The sequence below is a fragment of the Danio rerio genome, chromosome 19 (assembly GCF_052040795.2).
Source record: "Danio rerio strain M-AB ecotype USA chromosome 19, GRCz13ab, whole genome shotgun sequence".
In the NCBI taxonomy this organism is placed as follows: Eukaryota; Metazoa; Chordata; class Actinopteri; order Cypriniformes; family Danionidae; genus Danio; species Danio rerio.
Window position 1 is genome coordinate 29,396,850 of NC_141039.2, and position 20,027 is coordinate 29,416,876.

At 34.8% G+C, this 20,027-nt stretch overlaps 1 protein-coding gene across 1 annotated transcript in view; it reads right to left on the reverse strand.

The window, feature by feature from the left end:
* Positions 1 to 19,113, reverse strand: part of sh3bp5lb (SH3-binding domain protein 5-like, b) — a 33,984-nt gene extending 14,871 nt beyond the window's left edge. The window contains exons 1-4 of the mRNA XM_087295834.1: positions 18,663 to 19,113; positions 18,383 to 18,445; positions 11,939 to 12,067; positions 6,070 to 6,231 (exon numbers count right to left, since the gene is read on the reverse strand). Of these exons, the coding sequence (XP_087151960.1) occupies positions 6,070 to 6,231; positions 11,939 to 12,067; positions 18,383 to 18,445; positions 18,663 to 18,908 (600 nt within the window). The 5' untranslated portion in view covers positions 18,909 to 19,113. The remainder of the gene's footprint in view (positions 1 to 6,069; positions 6,232 to 11,938; positions 12,068 to 18,382; positions 18,446 to 18,662) is intronic.
* Between the last annotated feature and the right edge of the window lie 914 nt (positions 19,114 to 20,027).

Below are 20,027 nucleotides of genomic sequence, written 5' to 3' on the forward strand. Positions count from 1 at the left end.
AAAATTAATTCATAAACCTGAATCAGTTTACTTCATTTCTAACTCCATTTTGCTGTTTTTTATTTCTATTATGTCATTTGTATCTTAACAACATGATTTTTTCTAAATGTTTTATTTGAAGGTTATCTGCTGTTTACTTGAATGTTCATGAATCTTGAATCTTTGCTCTATTGTAACTTTATCGCATGTGATTTGTTCCTTTATTCACTTTACTTTTGTTAACTTGAAAGATTCATTAGAAAACTTAAAGAGCCATTTTTATCATTTGCATTTGGATCTTGTCAACAGGTGCCTTCCAAATCACATACTTATGCGCTATTCTACGCTATTTTGTAGTATAAATAGTATAAGTAGTGTGCTCACACTGAAAACTCAAACTAATAAGTGCACTTTAAATACCTGAATGATGCACTTATTCAATCGGTAAAATGAAGTGTGGAATGTTGGACACTTCACGCACTCAACAGCTGCTGCTTTGCTCAAGTAGTGGAAGGGGCGGAGCTTTCAGGCGCTCATGTTGGATACATTATTTGTTTTAGATTGTGAAAGTAAAGTTCTCCTAAAAGAGTATTTATACCGCCTTCCGATGGTGACTGCGGTTATACACAGGGCAGGCATTATTTGGTAGTTTGGTTGTTTATTTCACTAATTTGGCAACCGACAAACGTCATTAGTGAAATGGTTTGAATTTTCACTAAGTAAAAAAACATTAGTGTTCCATTTGGAATGACACTACATACACATACTACGCTGAAGAGTGTGTAAGTGCATAAGTAAATAGTGCATAAGTGCATAGTGTGCAATTTGGGACACAGCTATTGAAATTTTTTTCTGTACTTATAGATAAAAAATAAAAAAGTCTCTGTTGACTTGATTAATTCATAACCATGTGAATCATAAAGCAATTTTTAGACTATTTACACTACTGGTTTATTGTTTTCATTTCTACTGCATCTGATTTGCTCTATTTATTGACTGTAAATTATTAATTTCAATACATGAAGTTTACAATCATTCGTTCATTTTCCTTCAGTTTAGTCCCTTATTGATCAGGGGTTGACACAGCGCAATGAACAGCCAACTATTGTAGCATACGTTTTACACAGTGCATATCCTTCGAGTTGCAACCCAGTATTGGGAAACACCTAAACACTCTCACATTCACACACACACACACACACATTCATACACTACAGCCAATTTTGTTTACCCAATCTACCTATAGCACATGTCTTTGAACCGTGGGGGAAACCGGAGCACCCGGAGGAAAACCACATGGACACGGGAAGAACATGCAAACTCCACACATAAATGCCAACTGGCCCAGGTGACAGTGCTAACCACTGAGTCGCTGCTTACAATCATTAGTATAGTATTACTGTTCTATTCCTTGTATTTATTTCTGTACGTTATCACCGAGTGTTCACTTGAATGACTCATTTTTAAACCTGACTCAGTGTTTACTAAATGTGTTCTATTGTTTTAATTGATTCTAAAGCATGTAATTTGTTCTTTATTTTATTACTGACAGTTCACTTGAATGATTAATTGGAAAAAAACAAACCTGAGGCGATGTTTGTAATAAAGGAGTAAGTTTAACAGCACACGAATATTTGAATGGCGTCAACAATCTTTAAAAAAAATCTCTTGGCATGTTGTCGACAACTCAAATGGAAACAAAAACTGTGATATTGTTTTTACATCACAAATGTGCTGCTTCATTTTACTGGCAAGGCTTGAATAAAATATAAATGAAGACATGTAACCTTGATCTTTAAGTGTAGGTGTGCATTCATCAGCGTTATTGATTGCACCCGCTGTGACAATCAAAGCCATGCTGCCATTTATAATCCATATTAACCAGCTGTGCACTTTTAAACAGAGCCACGTTTTCATTTAACAATTTAAAGCCATCATTTTGACTATAAGGGAATGATTTTAGCAGTTAAACCCATTGTAAATATAAGAGCACTTGTTCTTTGAGTAAATAGGTGGCAGTGCCTATTGCCATAATTATTCAAGTGTAATGGCAGACCAGGAGCCAGCTATGACGTCACCAAGATCCAGTTCAAGGTAAGGGATTTTGCATTAAAAAATAAAACTGTGAAAAAAAAAAAAAAATATATATATATATATATATATATATATATATATATATATATATATATATATATATATATATATATATATATATATATATATATATATATAAATGAAAACGATGAATAAATTCATGTCACTGACTCCCCACAGCAGGTGAGTAAAGGAGCTCTACAGGGGGTGCTGGTATGTATCATATCTACTTATTATAAGCATTGGATAGATGGACTTGTTTTAATACATAATGTGAACATTAGAGTGTTAATAAATTGCAAAGATGAAGGTTTGCTTCAGCGATTCAGTATCCTATCAGCACAGCATTTAACCTAATTTGGTGCATTTTTCTTCAGGGAATTGCTTTTATTTATTTATCAAAGCAATATCTGGCAGACTAGCTTTGATTCCATCCACCTTTTTTATACACATGCGGGAATATCACACAAAAAGTGCTTAATGGAAATGCATTTATGGAAACACATTTACAGAGTAAATCCCACCATGCGCATCAAATAAGTCATGCAATTTTCTTTTAACAGATCATGTAATAACAAAAATGAAAGCAATCTTGTGCTTCCAAAAGTCAGTTATGATTGTGTTCATTGTGTTTCATCAGTTGTTTATTATATTTAAACACACACACACACTGGCTTTGTCTAACAAAGCATATTCCACTTTTCTTTAAGATATTTAGCAGCAGCTCATCAGGAAGTTGTGATTTTGTTCTCTTTGATTCATCAAATGGAAATGGTGTTTTATTCACAAATGTTTTATGCAATATTGCGGTTTTGTGTATAAGTCTAATTTGCATTTTTGGATGGAAACAACGACTGCAAATTAACTACACTGAAAAAAAAAATTAAAAAAAGAAGTGGGCAGGTGAGGAGACAAATGCACTGATCACCATGATACTTTCTGTACAAAACCATCAAACAAGAAAAATCAAGTAATTTTTTCATAACTCTTACTTTGATTATATACAGCTAATCAGCTAACATAAAAACAACTGTCATATTTCCTATCCTGTTAAAGGCCCGTCCTCAAGAGGCTCTGATTGGTCAGCTAACATAATGTGCTGAGAAGGGTGTGTGTGCATGGTGAATGCACGTAACTGGAAGCCCTTGTAATCTCATTAGCCTGAATGTATTTTTTGTAGTCCACAAACTTTGTTCATTGTAGGTTTTGCTAAGCCAACTCTGAAAAAACCAATGTCTCCCTTTGCCTTGAACTTTGAGCGCATTACATTTAGAGATGTTGTTTATGTTCACACAGCTACATTAAAGATCAACTAAAGTTTAAAATATGATATCATAGTGGACCACCTCTTTAAATGGTTCATTGTTTGTCCAAATCTTTTGCCTGTTAATACTGACATTGACATGAAACCATACCAAATATGAAGTGTCGGATCCGGTAAAGCGTGAACGAGCCTTTCCCTTCAAAAACTAGCGGAGTGCAGATGTGTGTGGGATTGATCACGGGTGAAGATGAGTAAACATTAAGCGAACATTCAGATGATTAGCAACAGGGTATTCGCCGGTCATTTTTTAAAGGAAGGATTAGCAAAGACTATTTGATGAAAATATGTATGGGACTTTGTCAGACCTTAACAGGAACTTTTGTTAGTACAGTACACAGTTTATATGAAGCTGTTTCTTCTTCCTCAGGATCTCAAGTTGTTAGTGTGGTTAAATTGATTGCCATTAGCTTGCAAAATGTGCATTTAATTGTGTTTTATAAGTTGTAATTGCTTTACTCGGCTTGTACTGTATCTGGTTAACTCTTTATATTCACATATCATATCTAAAACCTTGTTTAAATCATGCCGCGTGTCGATTTCTTTACCGATTTATACGAGTTTGGGAGCTCACAATCCACTGCCGTTTGTCATTGCTATGGCCTAGGTCAGCTGTTTCTAGACACATGCTGCAGTCCTTCAAAATAGTTCAGCTTTTGCCAGTGTGGATTAATACTGAATGTGTGCCGTTGTTTTTACTTAAAATTAAGAATAGAGTAATATGCTGGTGTTTAACTGAATTGCTTTAATGCACTCCTGTGTTGGACTCACACATGTACTTTGCACTCTAGCTAGTTTATCAATGTTGATAAGCCATGTTGGGCATTTTTTTTTTCTCACTCTGAACCCAGTAGACCAATCGCGACAGATTGGGTCATCGGACCAATCAGCGCAGATTAGCGACATGCAAAGGAGGGGTTTGGGAACAATTAAATCGCTGAACAAACCATTTGGGAGTCATTGGGATAATTAGGTACAAATAAATGCATATTATAAGACAATGAAAGTGTTTTTTAACGTTAAATGCATATCAAATTGTTGTTGGAGACCCCCTAAACCAAAATATGACCTATTGTAATGCATAACAGGGGTTCTTTAACAATTATTAGGTGTAAGGACAGACTGATAGGATTAAAAAAATAAATTGCTGCCGATATCAATTTTAACAAAAACAAAACAAAACATTTGGCTGATACTGTAACCAATACCAATTGCGTTCAACTACATAGTACTATCCAGTACTAGCTAGTTTTATTCTCTCTCCATTAAATTAATTTAACTGAATATGGATTTAACATTCAATATTTTAATAGAGGTACAAGTTAAGATTTAAATAACTGCAATATGACAATCTTCAAGGATGATTTTTGCAATTCGATATCTCCATCAACACCATTAACATTTCCTTGAAATATAACGTTACACATATATATATATATTTAAACACTTAAATAATACCAGTGCTGTTTCTCTGTAGAAATTATAAATTTTGTTGCTCTGGAAAAATATTGACTGACCAAACTGCAGTTACTTTCTTTTATTGTCCAAAATATTTTTAGTCCAAACTAAACAATGGCTTTGTGCCAGTGCTTGAGCCATGGTACACACCAGTTACTTTCCTGAAGTGAGACTCTGTACATATTAGATTACACATTTTGTACAGATTATATTTTATTTTTTGCAAGTATTTAGTGATTTTGCTCTGAGAGAAACATTGGATTACACAAAAGACATGCAACTCATTGCTTCAATGTAATCATCTGATATTGCGATATTTTATTTTTCTGCAATAAATACTGAAATACGTTTACAGTTTCAGAAGATGGTAAATAGCTCTATTAGACTATTTCTAGGGAGTCGAACAGTATTCAGGTACAGAAATTGAATAATCACAACACAAAAAATTATTTTCTTACTTTGCTTTGTCTCGTTTCTTGTACAAATAACTAAAAAAAATTTGTAGATCAAGTAAAAAAAAATGTTTTGTTATCACCTTCAGAAGAAATAACTCAAAATTAGGAGTTTTTCTTTAAACCAAGCAAAATTATTTGCCTATGGGGTAATTAAAATAATCTTATTTTCACTTTAAAATGTAGATATTTGGACTATAACCAAGGCAAAAATAACTAAATACAATTAATCTTTGCTACACCTCCAAACATCATATGTTTTTATGTCCAAACTCTCAGCTCAGTCAAAGCCTTTAAACACAAGTAAATGATCATCATTTACTCTTATGGTTAAACTTAGAAGTGACTCTACAAATCAGATGTGTTCTGTGGCTCCTAGTCAACTATAATTCAGACTCAACATTGCATATCTTGCGATGTGACTATTGCTGCTGCGCACATAGTGATATTGACACTAAAACTATATTATTGTGCAGCCCTACTATCAATATCAGCCTTTTTTATATCATTGCTGATATGCCTGTGCTTTACATTCATCCAATATCAGTGGTCAATATGTTAGTACCTAGTATACAGACAAACAGAAAGAAAGATAGGTCTATATTATTACCAAACTGTGATGTAGTGAGCAAGGTCAATGATGTACTGTATTTAATGAGTTGTATTTGCAGCCTTTATAACTGCACAATTCTTAACAAGCCCCTAAACCTCACTAAATGTTCAAACCCTGGTTGTGGCCATGAATGCAGAGTCGCTGTGTCATACCTTGGCTGTGGCATGGTTTAGCATCTCCTGCCAGGTAGGGTCCAATGTGTTCCTGTCAGCCAATAAACCTTGCTCGGCCACATAAACCATCTCTCTGGCAGCTGTGTGCATGGAGACGGCCCTCTCGTACCTCAGTGCTGCCTTCTGGGTCTCCTGTTGAGCCTGTGGGTGAGGTCATCCATCATATTTCTTGCACAGTAATCAAACAGTCAGCTCTGTAAACATGCAGCCAATCAGAGGAAAGGAAGCTGACCTTACTGAGAGCTATAAAGTGAATGGGGACTGCAAATCTTTCTAAATTTTGCATCAGGTTATTCTGTGTAATAAAACACACGCCAGACCCTCTAGGAATTTGCCATTAGGTGATCACAGAATTAAAACACAAAACCAAACAAGTGCTGCATTTTTTTTTTATTTCTCCAGATGTTTTGGAGATTGAGCAACTTTAGACTTACCTTTAAGGCCACTATTGCCAGCTTGAAGTAAGGTGAGTGCATTGAATCAACTGTTAAACTTCAAGTTGCTTTAAATATGATTTAAATTGAGAAAATAAAAATTTAAAAAATTTAAAAACAGCACGGCTCAAAGAGGGCAAAATTGCAATGATTCATTATAATTTATATGGCCACAAGTGAAAATCATTTATTTTTTGGTTCAATCTTTAGCTAAACATCCCAATAATCTTTCTTATTAAGATCAAATTTAAACACTTTTATGATGAAAGCTCTATCGCTTTAATTGTGATGAGAAAAACACAATGCAATGCAGTTGGTTTTAAATACTGATTAGCTGCGTCTCATTTCAGAGGCTGCATTATCCGAAGGATGCAGACTTCAAAGGTAAGTCCTTCGAAGTTCACACTTAAGCTGTCGTTAATAAGCCTTATACAACTTGCAATGACTGACAATTTGTTATTTCCAATTTTATTTTAAGCGATCTGAAGGCAAAACAAGGTTTACAGAAGCTGGAAATCTTTTTCTTTTGATCCATACATGTACACATAAAAATGTAAACTGTCTATAAAAATTTGAAGTAGGATATGTCATACTCTTTATGTTTTTTAACATGTGTTTAGATATCCAAGTAAAATAAAACCTAATCCAGACATTTATTCCAAAGTTTTCTTTTAAAAACATCCTGCTGTCATCAGTGGGCAATGAATCTTCGGACGTTCGAGGTCGCAAAAGATCCACCAGTTGTGTCCTTCATTCCCTCGCAAACGAAGAAGGCTGCATTTTGAAGGAGTCTTCGAATTTTTTAAAATGGGACAGCCTTCGTTGCACTGTGATGACGCTTCGCCCTTCGAATGCATCCTTCGAAGAATGCAGCCTCTAAAATGAGTCACAGCTATTGATTAGCTAACCAACGTAATATATTTTATTGAATATGTGTGACCCAGGAACATAAAATAAGTTATGTGTGTCAGGTTTTATACATAAGATTGTGTAAATTCATATTTACACATAATCTTAAACCTTAATTAATAAGCTTTCTGTTTAAGTACGGTTTATTGGGGGACAATTTTTTCCCATATACAACTATTTTAAAATCTGGAAACTGAAGGTAAACAAAAAAAATCAAAATACAGAGAAAACGACCATTAAAGTTGTCTAAATGAAATGCTTAGCAATGCACATTTCCAATCAAACAAAAATTTATTTGAGGTTTGAAATATTTACACTAGGAAATTGACAAATTATCGTCATGGGACATAATCTTTAACTAATATTCAAATTATCTTTGGCATAATAATAAAAATGTCATCTGTCATTTTTACTCATCCATTAATTTTCCTTCAGCTTAGCCCCTTATTTGTCAGGGGTCACCACAGCAGAATGAACCACCAACAATTCAAGCATATGTTTTACGTAGCGGGAAACACCCATTATACACTCTTGCATTCACACACATACATTGTGGCCAATTTGATTAATCCAATTTACCTATAGTGCATATCTTTGGACTGTGGGGGTAACCGAAGCATCCGGAGGAAACCCATACCAACACAGGGAGAAAATTTAAACCACACAGAAATGCCAACTTGTCCAGCTGGGACTCAAACCAGCGACCTTCATACTGTGAGCGACAGTGCTAACAGCTGAGCCACTGTGCCACCCCCTTTACTCATACAATGTTTTTTTTTTTTATTTTGTGCCTACTGGGGTCCAGGGTCACATATGTTAACATGGTTTTTCCAATTCTAATGGTTTTGCTAATTGAAAAGATTTTATTGATTGGAAGAGAATTTCTATTAATTTATTCTGAAAGTCCTTCTTGAATCATAATTTGTTTGCTTCATTGGATTTCACATTGCAATATCTCTTTGTTTCTCTTAGTGTTTCTTTTAAACTAGAGAGTCTAATGAAGTCTAAACTAAAAAAAATAAAAATTTATATATGTATAACCTTTAGAAAAAAAATGCCACAAAAAGGTTATTTTAGCCTGCAAAATATCCAGTAAAACCCTAAAAAGAGACAAACTAAAGCATGTGGCATTATGTATGGAAGCGTACTACAGTTCCATTTGATTATTATTATTATTATTTTCTCTTTTTATTTTGCATAATAAAAGAAAACGCAAGATGAAAGAATCCAGGAAACTGAAATCATCCGTTTGAAATAATGAGGTTTAAATGGCCAATTAGAGCTGTGGATGGGTTTAAGACTGACAAAGGCATACTAAGCTGGATTTTAAAACCGTTTAACTCCAAAAGCCTGGCTTGCTGTCAGTGAAAATTGCTGCGCACAGATCAGAACACCCAAACCAATCAATAAAAGTCAGCAACCGAGAATGACAGGCCATATTTCATTGGGATAACTTGTTGGAAATATGGCATCCTTGCCAAGGATGATATCTGAAGTTGGCTACAATCACACACACACACATCAACAAACTTGCTGGAAGATTCTTGAAATATCCTGCTCATGCAACAGCTGTCTGTATGACTGAAGTCAAAACTTTTTGTGTTGTTGACGGTAGGGGTGTGCAATATTTATTGTCTATGATAATAACGTAATTGTTATTTTAACAGTGTGCCAGCTTGGACTATCAAGCATGTCACTCACTTTGCAAAAAACAAACAAAAGCACATTTTGACAGCTCTGCCCTCTTCTAAAAAAATGCACAATTTGGGAGCACAATTAGAGATGCAATGACTAGGACCAGACAGATTCTGCAAACATTTTTTATTGATTCTGCGCAGAATTTTGTAAAAAAAACTCTGCAGATTCAAGCATAATAATTTTGGGAGAATCGTAACTAAAAACTTAATATATAAAATAAAAAAAAAACCCTTTTTAACTTTATTTAATGTTTACAAAGCAAATCCAATTATGTTCTATATAGTATGAAGATATTTTTGGCATTCATACGTATACAGCATCTGCCATGTTTTCATAATCACAAGTGAGGTGTAACACTTCAACACTCAAATTTATAAATTCTCTCCTGTTTCCTCATGGGTTAGTAAAGTGTTCATTTATGCCCATTTCAAAATTTCGCCAGTAGTAGGTCATTGTGTTATTCTAGATTACTCGTCTACAATGAATTCAGACAAACTTCTCGGCTAACATACTGATTTTCACATACTAGTGACTTGCACCTACTGGTGTTTAGGGCTGCAAAATTCCTGAAGTTTCGAAGCTGGAAACTTGGGAATATAAGGGAATTAAACAGGAAATTTACATAAATGCAGATTAGCCTGCAAATAGGAAATGTATCGCCACATTTCTGCGTGATTTTAGACATTACATTCTTTCAATAAGGGTAGGTTTTGATACAACTTTGGGAAATATATCTTTAAAAAACTATTTCAGATTTGATCATTCTTTTTTTTTTAACTCTAAAATTATATTTAGTTTTCTTTGATCAAAACAACACACAAGAAGAAGAGAGTGGCTGTTTCGTGTCTTTAAATTCATAAAGCTGGCTCACAAAAAGACCTGAAAATTCTATCTGGTAAGTTTGATTCATGTAAGTGAAACCATCAGTTGCACTTTTTTTTTTCTACATTATGTCTATAACCAACTTCTGCGTAGTGTATTTAAGAATTATTAAGGGTTATTTTAGGCCATAGTTTAAGCTTAGGTTCATAGGTAGGATTAGGGATAGTATCTAATTGTTATTTGTAATGACTGTAATAAATAAAAAAAGTATGCAAATGTTAAAAATACACTCACTGGCATCTTTATTAGGTACAATGTCACTCTGCTCGTTAACGCAAATTTCTAATCGGCCAATCACATGACATCAACTCAATGTATTTAGTCATGTAGACATGGTCAAGACGATCTACTGCAATTCAAACCGAGTATTAGAATGGGGAAGAAAGGTGATTTGAGTGACTTCCAATGTGGAATGGTTGTTGGTGTTCAGAAACTGCTGATCCACTGGGATTTTCAGGCACAACTATCTCTAGGGTTTGCAGAGAATGGTCCCAAAAAGAGAAGACATGCAGTGAGCGGAAGTTCTGTGAACGTAACAGGAACAGAACAGGAAACTGAGGACTACAATATGCAGAGACTCACCAAAATTAGACAATAAAAGATTTTGCCTGATATAATGAGTCTCGATTTTTGTTGTGACATTCTGATGGTGGGGTCAGAATTTGACATCAACAACATGAAAGCATGGATCCATTCTGCATTGTATCAACAGTTCAGGCTGCTGGTGAAGTAACGATGTGGGCGATATTTTCTTGGCACACTTTGGGCCCATTAGTCCCAATTGAGCATCATGTCAATGCCACAGCCTACCTGTGTAATGTTGCTGACCATGTCCATCCCTTCATGACCACAGTGCACTTATCTTCTGATGTTTACTTCCAGCAGGATAACGCGCCATGTTATAAAGCGCGAATCCTCTCAGACTGGTTTCTTGAACATGACAATGAGTTCAATGTAGTCAAATGGCCTCCACAGTCACCAGATCTCAATCAAATAGAGCACCTTTGGGATGTGGTGGAACGGGAGATTCGCATCATGGATGTGTAGCCGACAAATCTACAGCAACTGCGTGATGCTATCATGTCAATATGGCCCAAAATCTCTGAGGAATATTTTCAGTACCTTGTTGAATCTATGCCACAAATGATTAGGGCAGTTCTGAAGGCAAAAGGGATCCAACCCGGTACAAGTAAGTTGTACCTAATAAAGTGGCCAGTGAGTGTATGTACAAGACTAAAAAAAAATCCTACCGACTCAAAAGTTAAAAACAACTGATTTGATAAAATCAGTTCAGCTATTTTGTGCCCATCTTATTTACTATTGTTAAATGACATTATGTACAGTACATATTAATACACCCCATTATACCCTGCTATTCTTACAATTTATAGCCACTTGTAATAAAAAAAAATATGATTACCCACTAAAAGGTTTGCATAATTGTCTGAACTAATTTTATATGTACAAAAACCTCTAAATTAGACAACCATAAAAATGGGTCCCTAATCAATAGCCACTAGATACACAGACCTTGTCTGCACATCCATCCCAAACTTATTTACAGTTTTTCATGATGGAGTTGACCTGAGTTTTAGCACAGCATTGGTTCAATTGTTTTCAATTACTCTCTACAGCCTCGACTAAACGATTTTCATCAGTTCAATTACATATTCAAAATTGGCTCCAAAATGCTAATGAAAAGTGATGTGCAAATCACATCTTGTGTTATGAGGGTTAATCGCATTAACACACTCGCTCTTTCACCATAATGACCACTGCACTGAGAAACGTTTGCGGTTTCAGCAGGAGGATTTTTCACAATAATGAGAGTGGGAATGAATCAGCAAAATACAAAAACATCTTGAAATCAGGGACAAACATGCAATATCATGTTCTCTTTCTCTTTAACACACACAAACACACACCTCTTTAGCGAGTCTACGGGCTTCATAGTAAGGTCTGGCTTTCTCAATGCAGGCTCCCAGCTGAGAGCCCTGAGCGTTGAGTTTTCGTGCGGAGTCTGTAAGGATCCTCCTGTAGCTAGATCTCGCTTCCTAAATGAGGGTTAAAACAATGAGACAGGGTGAGAAAAACAACAGTCAACTTGACCAAATGAGTAAACCATGAAAGCAATATTAACATTTCATTTAGTGATTCTAAACTTGTGTGATTCACAATACAAATGTTGCACACTGAATGCAAATAAGAAAATGTATAATTACATTGCTCAGCATACAGTTAAAGTCATAAAAATTAGCCCCCATTTAATTTTTTTTCTTTTTTAAATATTTTCCAAATTATGTTTAACAGAGCAATGACATTTTCAGTATGTCTGATAATATTTTTTCTTCTGGAGAAAGTCTTATTTTTTTTTATTTCGGCTGGAATTAAAGCTGTCTTTCATTAAAAAAAAAATAATTCAATGGCTAATAATTCAGGGGGGTAAATAATTCAGACTGTACATTAGATTAGTCAGTACTGAAGCCAAATCTGGAACTTACCCAACAAAATAACTTACGATAACGGTCCAAAAACTAGTACACCCAAATTTATGTTATAGAAAAATATTAAATACACATCTAAAAAAAAGAGGGAAAAAAAAGATCTTGAAAAGTTTAGCTTAAATTTAGGTTGTATTTTATTTTTGCAATATTTTGCTTGAATTTAAATGTATTATCCTTGAATTTATGTTTGTTTGGTGACTAAAATATTATTTTATTAAATATATCTGTTTAATAAATCTGTTTTGTTTAAATGAACCAAAATACATTGCCTATATTCACTGAAAAATAGATAAAAAAAATATTCATTTTTTAAAATGGGTGTACTCAATTATGATGAGCACTGTATATTGTAGTAAATAAATATAGGTATTATACAAAATCTATATTTTGTTTTAAAAATAAGAAAGTGTTTTCTTTCTTTTTTCCACCTTAGATATATATTTTTTTACTTCATAACAGAAACAGCATCAAGACATAGCTTGAAATCAAACTGGACCACTAGACTATGAAAAGATTTTTTTTTCCTAAAACTTAAATAAAAATACTCTAAAAACTGTGAAATATTGTTGCAATTTAATATAACTGTTGTATTTTATTAAATACCTCTACAGCACAGGTGTCAAACTCAGTTCCAAAAGGGCCGCAGCTCTGCACAGTTTAGTTCAACCCTAATTAAACAAACCTGATCAAACTAATTGAGTCCTTCAGGCTTGTTTGAAACCTACAGGTAAGTGTGTTAGAGTAGGGCTGGAACTAAACTGTGCAGGGCTTCAGCCCTCCAGGAATTGAGTTCAACACCCCTGCTCTACAGTAATCTATTCCTGTGAAGGAATGCTAAATTTACCTCCAATGTTAAGTGTGATATGATTTCCAAAGAGTTATTCGAAACTATGAAAACAGCATTGATTATATGGGTACATGGATAATGTCCATTTGTTTCTAACAATATTTTATTACCATGTACACATATATAAACATGTAAAATGCAAAAAGGGGAAAAAAAGCTTTTATTTTAAATATAAATTTATTGTAACATTATAAAGGGTCTTTGTTGTATCTATAACAATTGTATCTTGTCTGTAAGGTTTTTATCTTACAGACTGCAATTTTCAAAATGTTGTAAATACACACGACTGCATTATGTGCAGAAAACTAAAAGTGTATAACTTATTAAATCAGCCTTGTTATCCTCCTAGAGCCATTAATTCCTGCAAACTATATTAATCACCCTAATGATAAAAATAAAAATTTAAAAAGTCACCGCAAACTCACCTGAACCAATATTGTATGACAATAGAACAAGTGTGAACAATATAAAACATTCTCACTGTGTAATCAGATGTGATTGAAAGATATTTTTTACTGAAACTGAAGATCTATCTCAGGCTAGGACTGATTTTAGGCAGATAGATACACCATTATTGATTATTCCAATAAAATTTAAGACATTCCTGCTAAATAAAATATGTTGATCTTGTCTGTAAGGTTTTTTATCTTACAGATAAACTCAATTTTTCAAAATGTGGTAAATATTGTATCATATGATTTCAGATTTGGTTGTTTAAATCTCACAGCTGCCTTATGTGCAGAAAATTAAATATATATATAACTTATTAAATCAGCCCTGTAAAGCTGCAGTCACATTAGAGTTTGAGCATGCGAAATTCTGTCGTGCGGCTCTGCGAAAAGGGGCGGGATTTAAAGAGTTCACCAAGCTTAAACTTTGTACCGCAGCAACCTGTGAAACTTCACGCATGACCCTGCGTTTCCGTTTAATGCATTCGCGCGAGTATGAACTGAAATCTATAAGAGGAGGAAAAGCCCAGTGTGACCGCAGCTTACCTCTTATAGCCATTGATTGTTACAAACTATATTAATCACCCAACAAAAAGAACAGCAAACTCACCTGAACCAATTTCGCATGACAAAACAGGTGTGAACAATAGAAAAGTTCTTACTAAGGTAATCAGATGGGATTGCAAGACATTATTTTACTCAAATTGAAGATCTCTCTCAGGCTGGCACTGATTTTAAACAGATAGTTGCACCATTAAAGAGATCATTCACCCAGAAATTTAAGGCATACTTTCTTATAATTTACTCACCCCATGCAAGATTTTGTTAGGATAGAGTGGACTTTAACAGGAAACTACAGGTCGAGAAAATATATAGATTGTAACAATCAATGGCTTTAGGAGCACTCAATTTCTGAATGCATATATTTTATCTTTTTTTTACCACCACAAATGCACATCACAAATTATGAAACATATCGCAAAGGTCATGGATGACACTTTGTGGCCACAGCCTCCTAAGTTCTTCGTATGTATATTCCAGTTCAAAAAGGCATCTAATTTTCTCCACCAACTATAAAACCATCCAGCATCATTGTTTTACATTTTCTGCAAAGTGCGCTTGGCTTAGTCTTTGCACATTCGCTTTATAAACACTCAGACAAGTCAGTATTTCTGCCACTGTCATCCATGACCTTTCCAATATGACTGCAAAGCATAAAGCCGCCCATTGCAGAGCTAGTTTAAATTGAGCATTTACGGTTAAAAAGTATAATTTCAGTGTTTCCTTTTTCACCTTTTAGAAAATGACCCATCATTTCACTAGGCAAGACTATTGTGCCTCAGCTGGGGTTGTGTGGAGCCATTTGAACCTGCACTGAAACTGCAAGACCTGCAGTTGGTTCCTGTTGAAATCCACGATATTAAGAAAAAAACTAAAATATCTTTTATCTATTAAATTTATTTTCAAACTAAAGAAATGCATGTTACTCTACATGGAGGTGAGTGATATATAAGAATATTTTAATTGTGGAGGAAACTAATCCTTTCATTTACTCCCACCTAGGTCATCCAAGATGTATCTGATTTTATTAGCAGGTAGAACATTAAAGAAAGAGTCAAAACAACATATTAATTCTAAACAAAAGTAACACCTGTGGCTCATGACAATACACTGAGGTAGTATGAAGTAAAACAAGCAGTTTGTGCAAAAAAATGAACATTATTTAGGACCATTTGCTGAGGCTGTGAATTAAAGCAGGGCTGTGCAAACTCGGTCCTGGTGGGTCAGCGTCCTGGTGAGTTTAGCTCCCACCCTAATCAAACACACCTGAACCAGCTAATCAAGCTCTTACTAGATATACTAGAACAGGGGTGTCCAAACTCGGTTCTGGAGGGCCACTGTCCTGCACATTTTGGTCCCAACCCCAATAAAACACTCCTGAACCAGCTAATCAAGCTCTTTCTAGGTATACTAGACTTCCAGCCAGGTGTTTTAAAGAAGGTTGGATCTAAAGTTTGGACCAAGTTTGGATACTCCTGGATTGAAGGAAATGAAGTTGTAAATGTTCACTTTTTTTAAAGTCACTTTCTTGCATTGATTAAACTGATTGTTTTCCTTTATAAGATCTCAACTAGGCATGGGATGATAACGGTTTTAAGATTAACCGTGGTTTGGAAAAGTCAAGGTTTTAAAAATCGCAAAGTTTTACCGTTCCTACATTATATACATTTTTTCTTCTTTTATTTAATTTTTTTTTTTTACATGTTTTTAAGACTTTTATTTTACTTTTTAGAGCAACAGTATCTTAAGCAAAAATAAAAACCCTCCACATCAAAAGCTCATGGTCAGCCCACAATTCAGTAAACATATAAAAATCGCTTAAACGCCAGCAAACCAACATGCTCTAGACCAGGGCCCGGTAACAGCACAGCCTTGTTGTGACTTAAAGAGACATCAAGTTACAACTTGCACACTAATAAATATTTCTGTGTTGCACTACTGAACTTAGTTTAAACGTAACAATACGTTCCAACTAAATATTCACAGCAGCCTCCCCCATGTATAATGGTAGAAAAGAGATGACAGCGAGATTAGTTTACATTAAGAACCTCACGATAATATTGAAGAATGATCTCCCACTACTCACAGCCTTATTTTCCTCATAAATCTCAAATTTTTTCGGTCTGTGAAAGAATTGTTTAATTTTCCTGCAAGGAGTGTTTTGTTTATTGTATTCATTAATTAAAATGAGAATTTCTTCATGACTGAGTTTTTCTCCCTTCTCTTTTGTCTTTCATGTGTAGGATATGCCGTTGAAGTCAGAATTATTAAAAATAATAATAATCTTCTCTCCATTTAACAGAAATTGGGGAAAAACAAACAGGGGGGCTAATAATTCTGACTTCAATTCTATATATAAAAAACCAAGTTTATTGTTTTGATAACTTCATGTGTATTTTGCGTGCATTCACGGCTCGCGATGCAGGTATGTGCTTCGTCTGTTATAGTGACTGACAGTAATGTAATGTACTATAAAAGTGTAATTCGTCATTTCATTTTCATAAGACAGTTATATAGATGGATTAGTTGCAGAATTTTAAAGCAGTTTAACAATTTGAATGCTTTTTATAGGATATTACGTCATTCAATGCGACTAAGCATGACTTTATAGAAAGCTTATGACCTACTAACAATGGTTTGCCTGAACACGTGGTGCAACAACCAAATTAAGACCAAATTTAGTTACAAACTAGCTAGTAGTATTAAGCCCCTAGTGTAAACTTCATGTCCCAGTTTAAGAACTTACAAACAGTTGGTGCAACCCTACCCTGAACAGTACTTTATATCCAAAGATAAGAAAGATATCCAAAGATGCCAGGGTTCAACGCTAAGGATTTTTTCTACTGGCCCGATCGGACCAGTGGTTCAGTTTTTTACTCTCCCTGCCAATATTGTCACTGGCCCCACCAACAAAGTTAATAGCTGTTTGTATCAAAATGTTTGTAAATCTAGAATTTAAAAAATGTTAATAACATGTTTTGCAAACAAAAGTAGCAAAAGGTGCAGGTATTTTATTGCAAAACAAAAGTTGACTGACCTGCCAAACTAACGGCAAACTGTACAAAACATCACTTCATTTTTTTGTAGTCGTGGTGTACCCTTGTAAATGTCTGCTTCCAAGACGTTAGAGACGAATGTTTTCCTTTAGCATCATCACTTGATGTTGCCGCCATGTTGCTGTCTCTTAGCTGTACTGGTTGTTACGGAAAAAAAATACCCTCACAACATCCAATCAGATAAGAGGAACCGAGAAGGTAGCATTTGAAGGCTTAAAAACACAAACGGTTTCTCTATTCTGACTGTATTTGCACGCAATTGGCAAATAGTCACAGGCAAATTAAACTTTAGTGACAGGGCATTAGTGGCCCGATCGGGCCAGTAACGATCCTGTCTACTGTCCCGAGCATCTCACACGCTGGCCCCGGGCCATCGGGCAGTCCTTATTGTTGAGCCCTGGATGCCTTTTCAAGTTATAAAGAAATCTGTTTTTGAAACTAATAAAAACAGCAGAAGAAAATTAGTTATTTTAATCATTTAGCCTGACATGTTTACTGTTCCAAAATATTTTCAAATTTTTTTTTATAAGATATACTTTTTCAATGTTTTTTTTATAAAATATACTTTGTTGATCGAGGGAAAAAGTTGTTTGTTACTCAGACATTTAAAATGAACATATTAAGAGAGTGATTTTTTATCCAAAGTTATTCCATCAGAATATTATTCCAGCCCATTCCTAATCTCAACATATTATTTTACTTTTGCCTCTGTATGTTTTGTTTTCTTTTTTACTCTTAAAGTGCTGGTGGTAGCTGTTGACTATATGAATCCCCAAGCACCAGTTTCTCCTAAAAGTCTTTATTATTTTACTGAAGAAAAAAAGCAGACACTTACATCTTGTAAGGCTTTAAGTAAATGAACCACAAATTTAGTTAAGGTGATCTATCCCTTTAACAATTAATTACTACCATTGAATAGGAGATTACAAACACAAACTCAGAAATGACTCACATCCAGCTGTAGTTCCAGTCTGTTGATCTCATCACTGGCCTGATTCAAGTGTTCCAGCTCCTCCTGACACATGGAACAACAGGGAAGAAAAATGTACTATCATTTACTATTAATATAACAATAAAATTATCTAAATGACGAAAGGAGCGTTATATGAGCGTTATATGAGCAAATGCCCATAAATAACCTGCAGTGCTAATATAAACAACTAATTGCATACTGTGGATAATACGAGTCATAAATCAATGCACCTGTCACAACATCAAGTTTATCTCAATACCTGGATCCTTGGGTCCAGCTCTTCCTCATATTGCTCCTCATCTTCATCAAACTCAGTCTTATCTTTCTCCACCGCTTCCGTGTTGTCGGTTTTGCTCGTGGTTTCCTCGTTTCCTCCATCCCCGCTTCTGTTTTTCAGGGTGTCGTCTATTTCTCCAGCCTCCAACCCGGCGCTCTCCTCTCTCCACTCCCCCGACTCGGGCTCCCCGGATCCGGGGGGGTTCTCACGCTGCCGCCCCGGTTCCATCCGTGGCCTCGAGAATGACCCGTTTTGCTCTTACAAGTCAGAATATGCAGGCGCTTAAATGTTTGCCATGCTTATAAATATGTATTTACCCCAGAATCTGTCGGTAAAGTGCTACATAATCGGTGAATCAGTGTGAATTAACGGCGCAGGCGTGTTGTTTGCAGCGACAGCGTCATGCCGTGGAGCTGACAGCGCAGAATGACCCGGGCTGAACCGTTAGCTTCACGGCTAACTGCAGAAATCACAGCCTCTCCAGAGTGCACTGCTCAGGGATCATAAACACAGTGATAGCGGTCACTGTTATTGTCAATGGTAGTTCCCGTTTTTTCATGTCTTTCTTTTTTTTTCTCTCTCTCTCTCTCTCTCTCTCTAGTTAGCTGCCTTTTTGTTTCGGTCCTTACAAACATTTTCCATGAAAATCAACTTTAAAGTTTCTGCCTTGTTTGTAAATGAATACTAACGTTAAATTCATTAGGGCATAAGCCACATTCAGAATCTGTTTGCTTATTTAATTTCAGACGTCTAATGACATTGATTAGTTAAATTGTGGGCTAACAACCAATAAAGTAACCAAATAAAAATGTAAACAAAAAAATGGTGTGAATTTTCACTTATAAAAATGTCATATACAACATAAAACTATGCAAGTTATTAGGGTAAATACCTTTTTTTTTAATTAACCACAAACTGTTCTTATTTGATATACATTTTTATTAACCTACTTAGAAAGGCATAATTCAACATGCCAATTTACCAGTCCAGAACTAATAGCAATTCAATCAAGAACTCCTTTGTTTGGCATTACAGTAAAACTTTTTTTATTTGGGGAACAATCAGGGGAAAAAATAAGTGCAAATAAAATGTTTATAATCAGGCAAACTGTAGATGAACACTCCTTTATAAATTCTTCAGTATACATGAATGAGTCTATTCCTTTTGCTCAAGTAGAGATTTATAACATCCTTTAAAATGTGTTTAAAATAATCAGACACAAATTGATAAAGTGTAATAAAAATATATATGGTTCAGATGTTCTCTTCACATTACTTTAAAACATTACATACAAGGTATATATATATATATATATATATATATATATATATATATATATATATATAT